At 32.1% G+C, this 15,783-nt stretch overlaps 1 protein-coding gene across 2 annotated transcripts; it reads left to right on the plus strand.

Annotated features, from left to right (window-relative positions):
- The first annotated feature begins 1,104 nt into the window (after positions 1–1,104).
- On the plus strand, positions 1,105–6,447 carry LOC133318278 (F-box/LRR-repeat protein At1g67190-like). 2 transcript variants are annotated; one of them, XM_061520275.1, is made up of 2 exons: positions 1,105–1,856; positions 5,070–6,447. In XM_061520275.1, exon 2 carries the CDS (start codon positions 5,114–5,116, stop codon positions 6,377–6,379), a length of 1,266 nt encoding a protein of 421 aa, XP_061376259.1. In that variant the 5' UTR covers positions 1,105–1,856; positions 5,070–5,113; the 3' UTR covers positions 6,380–6,447. The 2 variants fall into 2 exon arrangements, with proteins under 2 accessions (XP_061376259.1, XP_061376258.1); XM_061520274.1 differs by having other exon boundaries at positions 5,074–6,447.
- The last annotated feature ends 9,336 nt before the right edge of the window (positions 6,448–15,783 follow it).

Consider the following 15,783-nt stretch of genomic DNA (forward strand, 5'->3'; position numbering starts at 1 on the left):
AAGTCATTCACGACTTAGTTGTTATTTTCGTTCCAAAAGTAAAATCTTTCATAATTTTTTAAACTTACAAGTTACAAGTAGTTATTGATAGTTTTTAAGTAGTTGATAATTTGGTTGAATAAAATTTAATAACAATTAGGAAAAAATGATTGTCTAAAGGAAAATTTTTATGTCATGCAAAATGATTGTATTTTGGTGCATATTTGTTATTTTATATATTCTCTTACTTTCACAATATTCTCTCTTTTCCTCTCCTTATAATTTTGTGGAGGAAGGATGATATAAAATGATATCAAATGTATATTAAAACATATTCATTTTATTTAAAATAATATAAATTTATATTTTCTAAAATGATAAATATTTTTTCCATCGTTTTCATCATAAAATTGATAAAATGCGTTAAAGTAAATAAAATTTTAAAATTTAATTTGAATTTTTAATTTTTTTTTTTGGAACAATTTTTCGTTAATTAATCCATGTGTTTAGCAGTAACTTTTTAAAAATGATAACTCATTCATAAATTTAATCGATCACACTTTGTTATTGTTGTGATCAAGATTATTTAATCACGTCATTATCTTCCGTTTGCAATATAATGAATAAGTACCAAAAAAAAAAAACTGTAAGAAAAATATCAAAAAAAAAATGCAGTATCATTTGTAAATGTTTTCCATAAAAAAAAAAAAGGAGAGAGAGAGAATGATTTTGTTATAAATAGAACTTATATTTAAATAAAATGTATGTTAGTTACACTTAAAGATACAATTAAATTGTATAGAAATTTCACAGCAGACACGTTAAATTTTAAAGGGTTTTATTAATCTCCTTTCACATAAGATAGTTATCTTATGTGGTAGAGAGAAAATGGGTGGGTCCCACCATTACAAGAAAAAAAAAAAAGTGGGGTGCGAAAATCGAAGTGAGAGAAAATGAGATAAGTTACCTCATGTAAAAGGAGAGTAATATTTCTCAATTTTAAAAGTATTAGTGGTTCATTCTTATTAATTTTACGTAAGGGTATTTTGGGAATAAGAGAAAGAGCGTTGGTATATAAAAAGAGCACAAACCCTAACCAGGACCTAAACACTACTTGATCTTATCTGAGCAGAGAGAAGCCACGGCAAGGTCGCCGCCTTTTCGAGCGTCTCTTCTTCCCTTTAACTCGCGGCCGCGACGGTGACGGCGGTTAAGAGATGGAGGCGGAGGCGCTCGGGTTTAAAGGTGTGGCATTTTGCCGTCGGAACCCTGCGATGACGACTGCCTGCGGCCAGAGCCCCTCTCTGTATTTCGCATTGGTTGGGGCTGTGATGGCCACGCGGGCTATCCAAATATCTCATTGCTTTTTATTTTTATTTTTATTTTTAAATTAAGATGTTCATACTTTAATTGCATAGTTTTAATTTCTCAATGCTAATTTTTTTATAGCTACTCGACTGTTCAGTTGTGTATATGATAATGCTTTTTAAGATGAATGTGTGTATATATTTTTTGAGAAAAAAAGTATCTAATTTTATTTTAGATAACTTTCTCTAATGTTCATCGAAACAACGTCATTTTAAAATTACAAAAACACTATGATTTTCGTCCCAAAACGATGTTGTTTCGATGAACAAAGTAACCTTAGAAAAAACAAACCCATATTTTCTTAGTAATTTCTTACCGTTTTCACTTTACTTCCTTACTTATTTGCAATTTGGTTGTTGATTAATTGGTTTGGCATGTTGATGTGCTGATTAATTTTGTAATATATTTTTAGTGAAAATGTATGTAACTAACAAATATTTCAAGGGATGACAACTGAAGGTGCAGTACCTGCTGTGAGAGATTGGTGGGACAGTGTGGAAGAAGTTATAGTAAGTCAAGTTTCATGCTTGCTCTGTTTTGATCTTTATTATTAGGCTTTTTTACTTGTATTCACGAAACTTAGTGTGCAATTAAATTTCATTGCTTCCTATTTATTTTTATGTACTCATGTGTAAAAATAAATATAATGGAATCAAGGCATGTTAGCGCGTAATTGGACAACATGGTTTAAGAGTTTTAGGATGTGTTTTTTTTTTCCAGAGTTTTATAATTTTCATGATAATTGAAATCTCATGATCTAGAGACAAAAAGTTTGTGAGACTTATATATTAAAAATAATTATGTGTAGAAATCGAAAGGTGTGATGAAGATTTCAATTTGAACTTTAATTATAAAATTATTATTTTTTATATATTTACTCTATTTTGTTTTCAAGACCATGTAATCCGTTGTGTGCTCCACGGGGCGCGCGACTTTATGTTGTGTATATTCATTTCTTTTTTCATGTATTATTTTGAGTTGAATGATAAAATGTTGTCTAATTTTTTTTTTAATCTTAATAATCTCTATTTCTGTAGTTTAATTACCATTCTATTTCTGTTTAATTCTTTACAATCTCCAACTACACTCTTTTTTTTATTCTCGAACTTAAATCTATTCAAATTTCAAATGCTATTATATGAACGTTCAATGTAAAAAAAATAAAAAATTCAATAATTCAAAAAGCAACTAAGAAATATGATTGAACCAAAATCATTACCAAAACATCGTGCTGGGTTGGCTCACAACTTTTTATTTACTACGTTTACATGATGAAGAATCTTTAATGCCATTGATTTATTTATTTTTAAATTGACTTGCGAAAGGAAATAATGAAAAAATTTGTTACATTTTGTCAATTATTCATTTGCTTTTAAAATTTTTCTCTTCCCTTTTCAACCATGATTAGTTAAGTAATATTAGTAGTAACTCTTCCTAAAATTTTCTTTCAAGACCATAATGCTATAGGGAAAGTTATTTTGTATTCACTTTTGATTTGGCAGAAAAAGGCATTAATACAAAAAAAATAAATATGAAACTTGTTCCTGTTTTTGGACTTTAATGATGTGTTGATTAATTTGTATATATTCACATACTTGATGTTATTATTTTGTTATATAATTATACTAGAATTATTAATTAATTTTAAAATCATGGCGTGTGTAGTTGTATTAAATGAAATTATTGACTTATTTTTTTTTTTTTTGTCATTGTCTTATTTCTTGACGCTAGTTTTAAATTTGATAAATATTTGGATGTTGAAGATTAAAAATAAAACATTAGTTTTGAATATATATAGTTTTTTAATATATTAAATTTTTAGATAGATTTTGTCCGGCCAACCCGTCTTAAAATAAGATGAATTAGTATTGACAGTCACGCGCACCCTTCATATCATAACAAATGAATTCTCTCTCGTGTTAAGAAAATTTGTGTTTATTTCTCTCTTCACATGTTTTAAATAAGTGAGATTTAATTATTATTAATTAAAAAAAAAATATATATATATATATATATATATATATATATATATATATATATATATATAAAATTTTTGTATAACCAGATCATATAAAATTTTAATAATATAAAATATTTACTCGAGAATTATTTCCCGTGCCAGATTCTTTAAAGTTCTAGGAAAAACTTTTTTCTACAAACTAACATTTTCATGTTTATTTTATGGGTTCATTTAATCTCATGTTACATGAGAGATGATCTCATGTGTTGTAAACACACATGTGATGGGCTCACTATTTATAGAAAAAAAAAAAAAAAAGAATGTCACGATTTTCGATGGGTCTATAGTAGTGTTTTAAAACTCTACCCTGCCTCCGGGTTGACTCGAGTCAACCCTAAACCCTCCCCTCTGAGGGTTGGGGTCACAAGTTGGACTCTATATGCATATCGACCCTTCTGACCCTCAAAACCCAGTCGGGTTTCTGTGGCTCCTGGTCCCGGGTCAGAGGGATCAAAGGGGTCATTGCATGTTTTTATTTTTAAAAAAAATTTCTTGAAACAATATCGTTTTATTAAAAAAAATAAAATAAAATTACTTGGAAACCTAAATCTAATCATTCTCTTCTCTCCCAGCGACCTATATGTCTTCAATCTTCACCTCGCTGCCGTGAATCTTATAGAATTTTACCCATTCAAATGAAATCCTTATAGTCGTTGATGGAAAACAAAAACTCATTCTTACTTCTTTTAAATTTTCCTTTGTCGGGGACCTTCTCAAAAGAGGCAGGACCAGGTCAGCGTAGTGACCCCATTAGAATATGAGTTTTGTACTTTGGTCTCTTGATACTTTAATTAGGTTGTGTAATATTGACTTGTGATTGTAATTGGTGAATTATGTTAAGTATATTTTGAATCTTTGATGATTGATATAGGAGATAAAACTCTTATGTTGCATAATTCCCTTATTTTATTTTTCAAATAAAAGGATGTTATATTGCAAATTTATAAATGCCTATTCAACATGAAAATGAACGTTACCTAACCATTTTATTATGATTTATAAAACAATTGATATGTCAAGAATTAACAAAATAAAAATAAAAATACTAAAAAAAACTCCGTAGTTGATACGGCGCCGAAGATCCATAACTCCGTTTTTTCTTCTTCCGCTTTTGCTACCAATTGCTACCTCCTTTTTCTACGATTTACGCACGGAGATCCTTCATTCTCTTTCTACTATTCAGGTATCACAATGTTTCTGAATCTTAATTCACATTTCTCCTATCATTTCTTTCTAGAATTTTTTAGAATTCATTTGCGCATAATTTTTTTTTTCCAATTTCCGGAATCGGGTTAAAATCAATTTTAATTCTAATTTCCATACCTTTTTTTTTTTTTTGTTTTCTCATGAATCATCAGTTTTAGGTGCTTGATAAGTTTTGCCATTGTTCGAATGATTTCTTACGGTTATTCATGTTTCTCAGTATGAATGTTGATCATTTGAATTTCTTAATTGAAATTTTCCTATTTATTTTATTGCTTGTTTTCTAAAAGGGATGAACGTAAAACTGTTTTTTCATAACTAAAATGTAAGAAGTTCGGGTTTAACCGGAAGTGGTTTTTTATTTATTGCTTGTTTTCTGATTTCTAGGTGAAAAGCTTCTGATGTGGTTTTGAATTTTCCAACTCACTCTTGGAAGGATTATCTTGTTAATGCAACAAAGTTGATTTTTTTTTTTTTGTTTTTTTTTTGTTTTTTTGAGATAGCAACATTTGGGGTTCTTGGATATATAATTTTTGACACATTATGGAGAATCTTCCTGTTGAAGTGATTGGGAACATACTGTCTCAACTAAAAGCTGCCCGGGATGTATTGGTAGCTTCTGCAATCTCTAGGAAATGGCGTGAAGCATGCCGCAAGCATCTTCACACACTGTCATTTAGTTCCAATGATTGGCATATTTACCGTGATTTGACAACTAGTAGGCTCGAAATCTTGATAACACAAACGATTTTCCAAACTTCAGCATTGCAAGCACTGTCAATTTTGATGGAAGACGTTGAGGAATTCTCAGCTTCCACTGTTATTGCTTGGCTCATGTATACAAGGGAAACTTTGAGGAAATTGTTTTATAATGTAAGGACTATGCCTAATGTCAACATTCTTGATATATGTGGTAGGCAGAAGCTGGAAATACTGGAATTGGCTCATAATTCCATTGCAGGGGTTGAACCCAATTATCAGAGGTTCCCTTGTTTGAAATCCCTTTCCTTGAGTTATGTCAGTATATCAGCATTGGATCTCAATCTTTTGTTATCTGCATGTCCGAAGATTGAAACTTTGGAACTCATCAATCCAGAGATTACAATGTCTGATGCACAGGTGACGGTTGAACTGAATAGTTCAACACTAAAGAGTGTATATGTAGAAGCAATCAGTTTGGACAAGTTTATATTAGAGGCTGATGGTATTGAGTGTTTGCATTTGAAAGATTGTGCACTTGAGGTTTTTGAACTGATTGGCAAGGGGACCTTGAAGCATTTTAAGATTGACGATGTTAGTGTTATACATCTTGATATTGGTGAGACGGTTGAGAATCTTGAGATTGTAGATATCAGCAACTTCACAATTATATGGCCCAAATTCTACCAGATGATTTCAAGATCATCAAATTTAAAGAGGCTTCGGCTTTGGGATGTGATGTTTGATGACGAGGATGAGATTGTAGATTTAGAAACAATTGCTACATGCTTCCCACACTTGAGCCATTTATCTTTGAGTTATGATGTTAGAGATGGGGACGGGGTGCTTCACTTTGGTCTCCAAGGCTCTTCTTATCTGCAGAATGTTATTGTTTTGCAGCTTGGCTGGACTGTGATCAATGATCTATTTTCCCACTGGGTTGAGGGGCTGCTTAAGCGAACTCCCAATCTTAAGAAGCTGGTCATCCATGGAATTGTTTCTGAGGCTAAGTCTGATGAAGAATGCCGGATGTTAGCTAATTTCACCACATCAATGGTTGAGCTTATGAGGAGATACACGCATGTAGATCCACATTTTAAGTATGAATAGAATTCTGCTAAACACCTTGGGATAGATCAAATTTTTGTTTGTCGAATTGTATAGGCACATTTGCTGGTTACTTACAGAATTCAAGAGTTTATGCACCATTTTGACTTAGTCATTGTTTGCAATCTTTATTTAGAATTTTGTGCGACTAACTAACAATGACATTCAGGACTTTGATCACTTCTTATTAAAGAAAAATGTTATTAACTAATCTAAGCGGTGAGTCTTGATAACCTTTAATTTTTTTATTTTATTTTGGTATAACCTGGAGGGTATCTCCATTCAACCTTCTCCGGTCACCTTGTACGGTTCGAAGGCTACCCTTTCATTGGAACAACGGGTGCATTGAGCTTGCTACCGGAGGAAGGATGAGACTAATCCCCCCTCGAGGAGAGAGGCGTGTCCTCTAGCCCGCAACAATTTTTCAAGAATTTGCTTGAGACAGAATTTGAACCTTTGACCCAAACAAATCCTTGGAAGCTCAGTTGTCAACTGAGCTACCCTTGGGGTTACCTTTAATTTTAGGTACACTGCCACGATATTGGAATCCTTAGATATATTTAGACATGATTTACATTGAACCAACTTGACATGATATACATTGGATGTTGAGATGAATAATTCTTTATGGAGATGAATTATGGCGGGTTATGTAAAAGATCCTTTCAGTTTACGTCGCCAGCTACCATGGCAACTAGAGGATGAGGAGATGCTGAACCAACTTATCAACAGAGTTGAAGCGGTGGTAACATTAATAAACTACTTGGCAGTTCCGAAACTAGAAAAACATGTGTCCATACGCTACTCAGCTACTATTATGTATTATGTAAACCACAAACTCGTCTTTGTATATATTTGAGTGTGTGGCGGTGTGGGTAGCATTTCTCTTTTTCAAATACTCCTTTTGATAATTTACATATCAAAAACAGAGGATTTGAATTATTATTTACTAAAATATTTTTTCCTAGTTTTCTCTCATGAGTTTCTTGGAAAGAATAGCTAAAATATGCCTGACCACTAATCAGGGCTTTGTATATCCTCAATGCCTATCTCCTCTTTTGTGCTTATAACTTCCAAATGACCTCTCCTCACTTCCATTATTTTTATTATTTTATAAATGATATATAATGGATCTTGTACTGGATCGTGTCAATCCATTTAGGATGCCCAATATGAGAATATCATATAAAATGAAGTGGAAAATGATGTGCAAGATTGAGTTGTTAAAAAAGAAAATTGAGTTCACTAACCTATAAAATAGTACGATTTTATTATGATAAATTTTGTGCTTTTATTTCTTAGTAGTGTGTTTTTAATTTACAATAAATGAATGTACTCTAACTGGTTAGTGTGCGTGGGCTAAACGGGATGGGGTTCAATTTGCATCTTGATATCACGTGGGTGAACTTTACTTGCAGTTCTGGGAATCAAATCCTATTAAAAACACCGGGTAAGTTTGATATAAGTTTTCTTGGAAATATTATCAAAAAGTTGTTAGGTAGGCCAAAATATTCTCAAAAATATTGGGTTAATTTTATTCATGTTATGTTTAGCTGTATTAAATTTTTCTTTGTCATAGAAATCTTATAATACCATCCGCTGGATGGTATTCCTGGATGATATTTTCAAAAAAATTTACACACAAAATAAAATCTCAAAAAAATTAGATTCTCGAAAAAAATTTAAAAATCTTATACCAAATATAGATAAATACGATTATCATTTTCCGAAAATCTTAAAAAAAATCTGGTAACAAACACCCCCTTACATGGTTAAATATCCAAGTGGGGATTAACTCCACACTCAAAAGGACATGAAAACAAATCATAGGAGACAAAAAAAAAACGGAGGATGGATAAGTCATTCTCCTTTTGAATTGTAATGATTAATCTGTCACATTTCTTTAGTAGAGATCACTTCCAACCTGTCGATATAATTTCTCTAGTAGAGATCACTTAGAAACCTTTGGTAGTTTATGCAGCTACCTATTATACAATCCCGCCATAAAAATAAGGTTAAATGAGTCTCCTACAATAGGAGAGTTAATGTCTCTACTGACAGGCAAAAAAATATGTTGGGCTTATATGTAAAAAAAAAGGTCAGAATGTGAAAATTGATGAGTCAATAGGAGAATTTTTTTCTCTTTTGCGACTGGATAGTCGTAAAACCCTAAAAATAATGTCTTTAGAATCATAATTTCTCATAGGATAGAGAGACTCAAACCTGAAAATAATATATCTCTACTTATTAATGGATAAGTAATTTTTTTAAGGAAAAAGTTTATAAATTCCCTTGTGACTTTTTCTTTTATCACTTACATTCATATGTTTTTTTCTTATCAATTACCTCCATGGTTTTTTGCATCCAAGTCCACTTTAACACCGTTAGTAATTAACTAACTTGTCCATTTTACTCCTTTTTTCTTGGTAAAACAGAGGGCCTAAGCCCACCAAAGAAAAGAAAACAAACAAATCAAAAATGAATAACTATTGAACAACTAACGTACGAGGTTTGCCCACAGCAGCAAGGTCAGCCAACAACAACAGTTGAATTCCAGGAGGAGGTTCTCTGCTAATGAAATAATCTAAATTCTCATTGTTATCTAAGATGAAATTCGTCATCCAATCGGCACAGACATTCCCTTCTCTGAAAGTGTGATGAAATTTGACAATCCAATTTCTCTGTATCAAAGCTCGTATACGAGCAATCAAATGACGCCCACGAGCTACTGCACCTAAAGAGGTGAGCACAATGACCACACTAGAAGAGTCATTCCAAAACCACTTTCCTAAACCCAGAATTCCAAGCTAGTTCTTGTCCCCGGAAGACACCCTAGAGTTCAACCTTGAAAAAACTACAAACACCTAACCTTAAAGTAAAACTAGTAATCTAGTTCCCTTGAGCATCCCTAACCACCCCACCATAAGAAGCTTGTCCTGGATTGCCACGAGAAGCTCCGTCAGTGTTAACCTTAACGAAACCCTCAATTGGAAACTGCCAAGCAATATCAATAATCATAGATCTTTTTTCTGATTGTATATTAGCCGAGGCTTGCAAAGATTCATGCACTTCTTTAACAAAAATTACGAAACCAAAGCATCATGGATAGTTCCATTCCTCCACTGCCATAACTTCCAACAAGTACTAAAAAAAGTAGATAACCAAAAATCATGCACTAAAGTTCCCCTTTGTTGCGACTTGGCAAGTGCACCGATCGTTAAGTAATAAAGTGTACCGGAGTACGAGATCGTTCCCACGAGGATTATTTTTCAAGCATTATTTCACTAATTGCCGTTTAGTTGGACAATCGAATTTGAGATGAAAAGAATTGAAATTAAAAACAAGCAATAACATTTAATATTAGAATTAAAAGCAAGAAAGAAAAAAGATAAAAGTTTTGAAAATCAAGAAAGAGCGTAGTTAAGGTTTCGACTTTCAATTTTCTCTTTATGCTATGAATTAAATAGTCAAGAATCCGCTCTTAATATAATGCCAATCAATTCTTTCTAAGTTAATTAAGGCTCAAATCCTTGTTACCCTAATTCTATGTGATCTTGAAAGAATCATGGTTCCCCGGTTGTTCATCAAGAAAACATGCATTAAAATCAAGAATTCAAAGATTGCACAATTGCCCTATGTCTATTCCTAGATCACAAGGATTATGATGAATTTATCAAATCAAGGTTCATGCACCAACATTCCTATTGTCATACAATTCTCCTAAATCAATCTATAAGGAGCAAATTCATAGAAAACATTAAAAGCAGATAAATTCATTCAAATATAGAAATAGAAGAATTCAGAGACAATTTAATTCATAGAGCAAAGATCCAATTGGGTTTCATCTTCCCCTAACTACATAAAAACTTAGCCTAGCATATTAAATTCAAAACAATTGGAAAGAAAATAATTTCCCAAGACTCCATTGATGTGATGTTGTCTTGACTCTTCAGTGCACCAATGCTCCGCAACATGATTCCTCCTCTTGATTCTTCAAAACGCTCTCTCTTTGATTCCAAAAGCTCCTCCTCTTGAATGTGCCAGCCCTCTTTTTATAGAAGAAACCATATCTTTTTATTTTCCATAATATCATCAATGGAATCTTTACTATAATCTTCAATCATATCTTAAATCAAATCTTTAAAATCTTCTCTTTTATATTTAAAGGAAACAATTTCCTTAAAAATATTCAAGAGAATCTTCATTAAGATCTTCAATCAATTATATGATTTAGAAAAACAAATCCACTTGAGCTCTCCAATATATCTTTTTATAGAGATGAAAATTACTGCAAAATATAAGAATTTGTATTAGAATATTTCTGAGAATAAAATAACACTTTAATTATAATTCTCATAACTTTTAATTATTTTTAAATCAATTTCGTGCTCATAATAACGCTTAATACATAATAAATTAGAGACTCATTACCCTCCCATCAACAATGAAATTATGAAGTCACATTTCAAAATTCTGATCAAAGAAAATTTCCCACAACTCCTTAGGAAGTAAACTGTATCACAAAGATTTTGCATGATGACAGTCCCTTAACACATGAAGAATAGATTCAGACTGCGAATTACATATTAGACAAGAGTCATTACCACCATTTCATTGAGCTATACATTTCATCGTAAGAAGTCTATCATGATCCACCTTCCACATAAAAAACTTAATTTTTTGTGGCCCTTTCCATGCCTAAATATTCTTCCAAACATTACAATCTTCGACCCTCAAACCTGTCAGTCTACTGATACAATTATAAATATTCTTTACGTAAACAACATGATGCCCCAATAAGTCTCATGTCAAAACTTCAGGATCATCAACGCCGGAAGGGGCTAAAGTGTTCCTAAACTTCTCAATTACATAATCAGGAAGCCAACAATTCAGTTCTTCATAATCCCAATCACCTGAAACAGTTATCCAATCAGCAACGGTCTTGTTCATATCCATGACCTGATCATTGTTATTGAGATCCTCTAATAAGGATTTTCCATGAAAGAACCATTTATCTCTCAAAAAATTAATCTTCTCACCATTACCCAGTTCCCAATATATCTGAACCTCCATTTTCTTCCACACCCTAAATAATTTTTTCCACAAATTTGAATCAGCATTCCTAGATATGAAAGGATCACCACGACACCTATCAACCTCGTATTTTGCATGTAACACCTGAGCCCAGAGATGATTAGGAGAAGAATGGTACTCCCAAGCCTTTTTAGCAATGAAAGCATCATTCATCAACTATAAACTTTTCAACCCTAAACCACCACACGCTTTTGGCTAAAGAATGACCTCCCAACTGATATTGTGATGCCTATGACGATTCTCCTTATCCCCCAAATAAAAGCACGTTGCATTTTCTCTAACTCTAAGCAGATACTCCTAGGAATTTTACAGCCCTGCATATGAAAAAAAGAAATAGCTGCCATAACTGATTGTGTAAGAGTAACACACCCAGCCTGTGAAAGACATTGTTGATGCTAAGCGCTTAGCTTACCTCTAACTTTCTCAACAATATTCTCATAAAGATCTCTAATAACTCTTCCCTGTTGCATCATGGACCCCATATATCTTCCCATATTCTTCACATGCCTGAAGCCACTACGATTGGTTATGCTCATAACCAACTCTTCATTAGTGTTCTTAGAGAAAAATCATAAGATCGTCTGCAAAAGCCAAGTGAGAAATCTGAGGACCTCCTCTACCTGCGCGGATAGGCTCCAAAGATGACCCCTAACAGCAGTGCTAATAATATGTGATAATTTTTTTCATTGCAATAACAAATAAATAAGGAGATAAAGGATCCCCTTATCTTATCCCTCTTGAGGGAATAAATTCCTCTGATTTGCTACCATTCCACAGAATATTAATCTTAGGGGATTGCACACAACTCATAATCAAATTAATCAAATGATTAGGAAAAGCAATTTCCTCCAAAGTATGTTTCAGAAAATTCCAACTGAGCTTATCATATGCCTTCATAAGATCAATTTCTATAGCCATGAAAGGTCTCCTGCCTCGAATCTTATGCATGGAATGGATTAATTCCTGCACAATGATTATGTTATCTTGAATTTTCTTATTGGGAACGAAACTAACTTGGAAGGGAGAAATAATTTTCTCCATTATAAGCTTCATTCATTGCACAATAACTTTAGATTGGACCTTATACTCTACTGAACAAAGTGAAATAGGGCTGAACTGGGCAATATACTCTGCGCTATTAGTTTTTGGAATGAGAACTAATAGGGTAGAGTTAATATTAAAAATAAGCTCTGGGTTGCTCCACATACTTTTGACTGTATCACACACCTGATATTTCACTCTAAATCATTATCTTTGAAAAAAGACTGCTGGAAAATCATCTACTCCAGGTACTTTATACGCACTCATGCCAAGTAACAGTTTAGAAATCTCATGCAAACTAGGAATCCTCTTCAACTCCAAGCACTCATCATGAGAAATACCAGCCCAACAATTGACAGAGGATAACCATCTACGATTAAAATTCTTTTTTGTAAACAAAGTTTTATAGAAATTACATACTAATGATTTAAGCTCCACAGGGTCTTCAGTCCAAGCTTTAGCATTATTCTTGAGTCTGTTAACCTTATTATTGCTCCTTCGAATGAGTAATCTTTCAAAATTTTGACACCAAATAAATTTAATGATAATTTATAGTATTAAAAAAATACAAGTATTTTAGTAAATTTACTTTCTTTTTATATTATGTATTTTAATAAAATATTTTTTTTTTCAAACTCTAAAATAACATGTTTTAGGATTTTATATTATGTTGTAAGAGGAACATTAATTCTTTTATTACACGTGACTAAGAAAGATACAAATAAATACAGGTGTTTCGCTAGGAAGACTGTTGCTGGCCACTGGCCTGCTGGTTTGTAAAAACATAATTTCGTACTGTTTTGTTACTAATACATTAGGGATAAAGCAAATGATAAGGAAATCTTAGTTGGGGTCAATCCTTTTTATTTATTATTGAATAATGCTAAAGTTTCAATTACAGACACATGATCTCACATTTGTATCATTATCTAATTATAGTTGATCTCATTTCATTTTCTGTACACTTGTATTCTAATTCTGTCACTTCACTTATTTATGAGAAGTGATATAAATCAAAGGAATGTATACCATTTTCGTCATCAATGTCCCCATTTTATGACCCATTTACACGTAATTGAGTGAGTGAATTTAGCATATTCCCATTAATAATGTCAGGGTGTTCAATACAAAATTGACTCTGGCTTCATGGGTCCATTGCCAATCATTGACTACCATGATTTTTCTCAATATAAATGGATTGTTAGTGCCATGTTAATTCCTAAACATGACATGTCTGCTTGATCTGCAAATAGCCATTCACCTATAAAGAATGAAAGACAATAGTCACAACTGCTCAACGTTAATCTTGATGCAAATTTAGACCAAGATGGAAAATGCTCTAGCTAGGACCCAAAGAAAATTGAAAAAATAAAATAAAATGCACTTTTAGTTACTTGCTTAGCCGACAAGTAATGACTTAACATAATAGTTGAACATAATCAACAAAAGAATAATTAATTCTAGGATTTCATCCAGACCAATCACCTTTCTAATCAGGGAAACAAGGGAACTCAAAGAATTACGGCTCAAGGGAATGGCAGATTCGTGGAATGATCTATTGTCTAAAATCTTCTCAAGAACACTTGCACATGAAGATGTTGTAAGGTATATTGGGAACAAAGGTATATACTTAAAATACATATTGACCTAACCCATGAGAGCGTTTATATTTTGAGCCAAACCCCCTTTATTTTTTTAGACCAATCATTGGCATCATAAAGGAATAATGGGTAGGAGGCATATTACCTGCAACTGTTATTAGATGAGCACAAAATAAAATATTGTTTTTTCCTCTTTATGTTATAAGATCATGGGTCCATTACCTAAAAGTCTCCTTCATCTCTCTCTCTCTCTCTCTCTCTCTCTCTGTCCATTCTTTATTTGGGTACATACATTACATAATATATTTATGTGATCAATAATGTTGGTCCCAAACTTCTATATAATAGACTTTGAAATTGTGGAATTAATCCTCTTTTGCCTCTATTTTATTTTATATTAGCAGTCTATGTCGTAACGCCTCTCTCTAGGGTAGTTTGAACTTTGAAAGATTAGCAGTTAAGTTTAAAATAAAAGGTTTGGGAGTTAAGAAAAATAGTCAAATAAACTACATTTAAATAATGGATTTATGATACTAATTAACAACTTAAAATGAAATCAAGTTGCTAATAATTCATGATTACTTCGTGTACCATATTGCTCTGCAAACAGATTTCTATGAGTAGAAAGGAATCTTAACGTGGCATGGTTTTAGGTGATGACAGGGAATGGATGTTGACCCATCAACAAAGGGGATAATACCAAACAAATCCATCTCAGAGCTGGGATTAAATACACAAAGCGGTTATGCTTGTTGACTATTATTCTAATGTTTTGGTTGAAATGATATGAACAAGTTTTTTTTTTTTCCTCTTTTCTTTTATTTTTTTAATTTAAAGTTTGGGGAGGGGAGGTTTATATGTGTAAAGCAGTAAAATAACTCACTTAGTTAGATAACCCTTTGTTGTAAAAAGGATCAAGAAACCACCTTTTGCTTTCTATTTTGGTCATTTTTATTGTCAACTTTAATGAGAAAGTGAAAATAAAAATAAAGAAAAACTGGCCTCAGCTTGATCTCACACTGAATTTATTGTGTTCCCACTTCCCAGATGAAAAATACATGAGTTGTAATTTGTTTTAAGTACATAAAGCTCCGAAGAGGAACACATTTTCAGTACTACTTGGTGCAACGGTGGTTGAAATAAAATTATAAATTTTATATTTTAAAAAATACATAATTATAATATTAAAATTATTTTTTATTTTATTTTTTCAGAAAATATGTTATTTGGTGTGTTATATTGATAAACGTTTTTCCAATCCAAAATTTTAAAAATTAAATTAGTTATTTTACCTTACCTAATAGTTTTTTGGGCTTGAAGCTTAGGTATGTTACAAGTTTATTTTTTTTTGTCTGTCTTGTGCTTTTCTTAATTCCACCTAAAAATTTAAAAATTAAGATAGTGAGGATAGAACTCGTGATCTTGTGATCATTGAAGCTTTAATAACATGATAAGTACCATTTTAATCCAAAATTTTAAGATATTGAATGAAGTTAAGTTAATTATTTTATATCTCAATATTTTTATTATTGGTTGTATATATAACAATAGTATTGTAAATTTTTTCCATTGAAGAGAACAATAAGAGAACCAATAAGAAAACACAGACGGTTAGAAGAGAGAGAGGGAGAGAGAGTGGAGTAGGAGTCAGTGATTCTAGTGGGTTCCTGC

Source organism: Gastrolobium bilobum, unplaced genomic scaffold, assembly GCF_033153095.1.
Source record: "Gastrolobium bilobum isolate Gb01-03AN ecotype WA unplaced genomic scaffold, APGP_CSIRO_Gbil_v1 utg11607, whole genome shotgun sequence".
NCBI lineage: Eukaryota > Viridiplantae > Streptophyta > Magnoliopsida > Fabales > Fabaceae > Gastrolobium > Gastrolobium bilobum.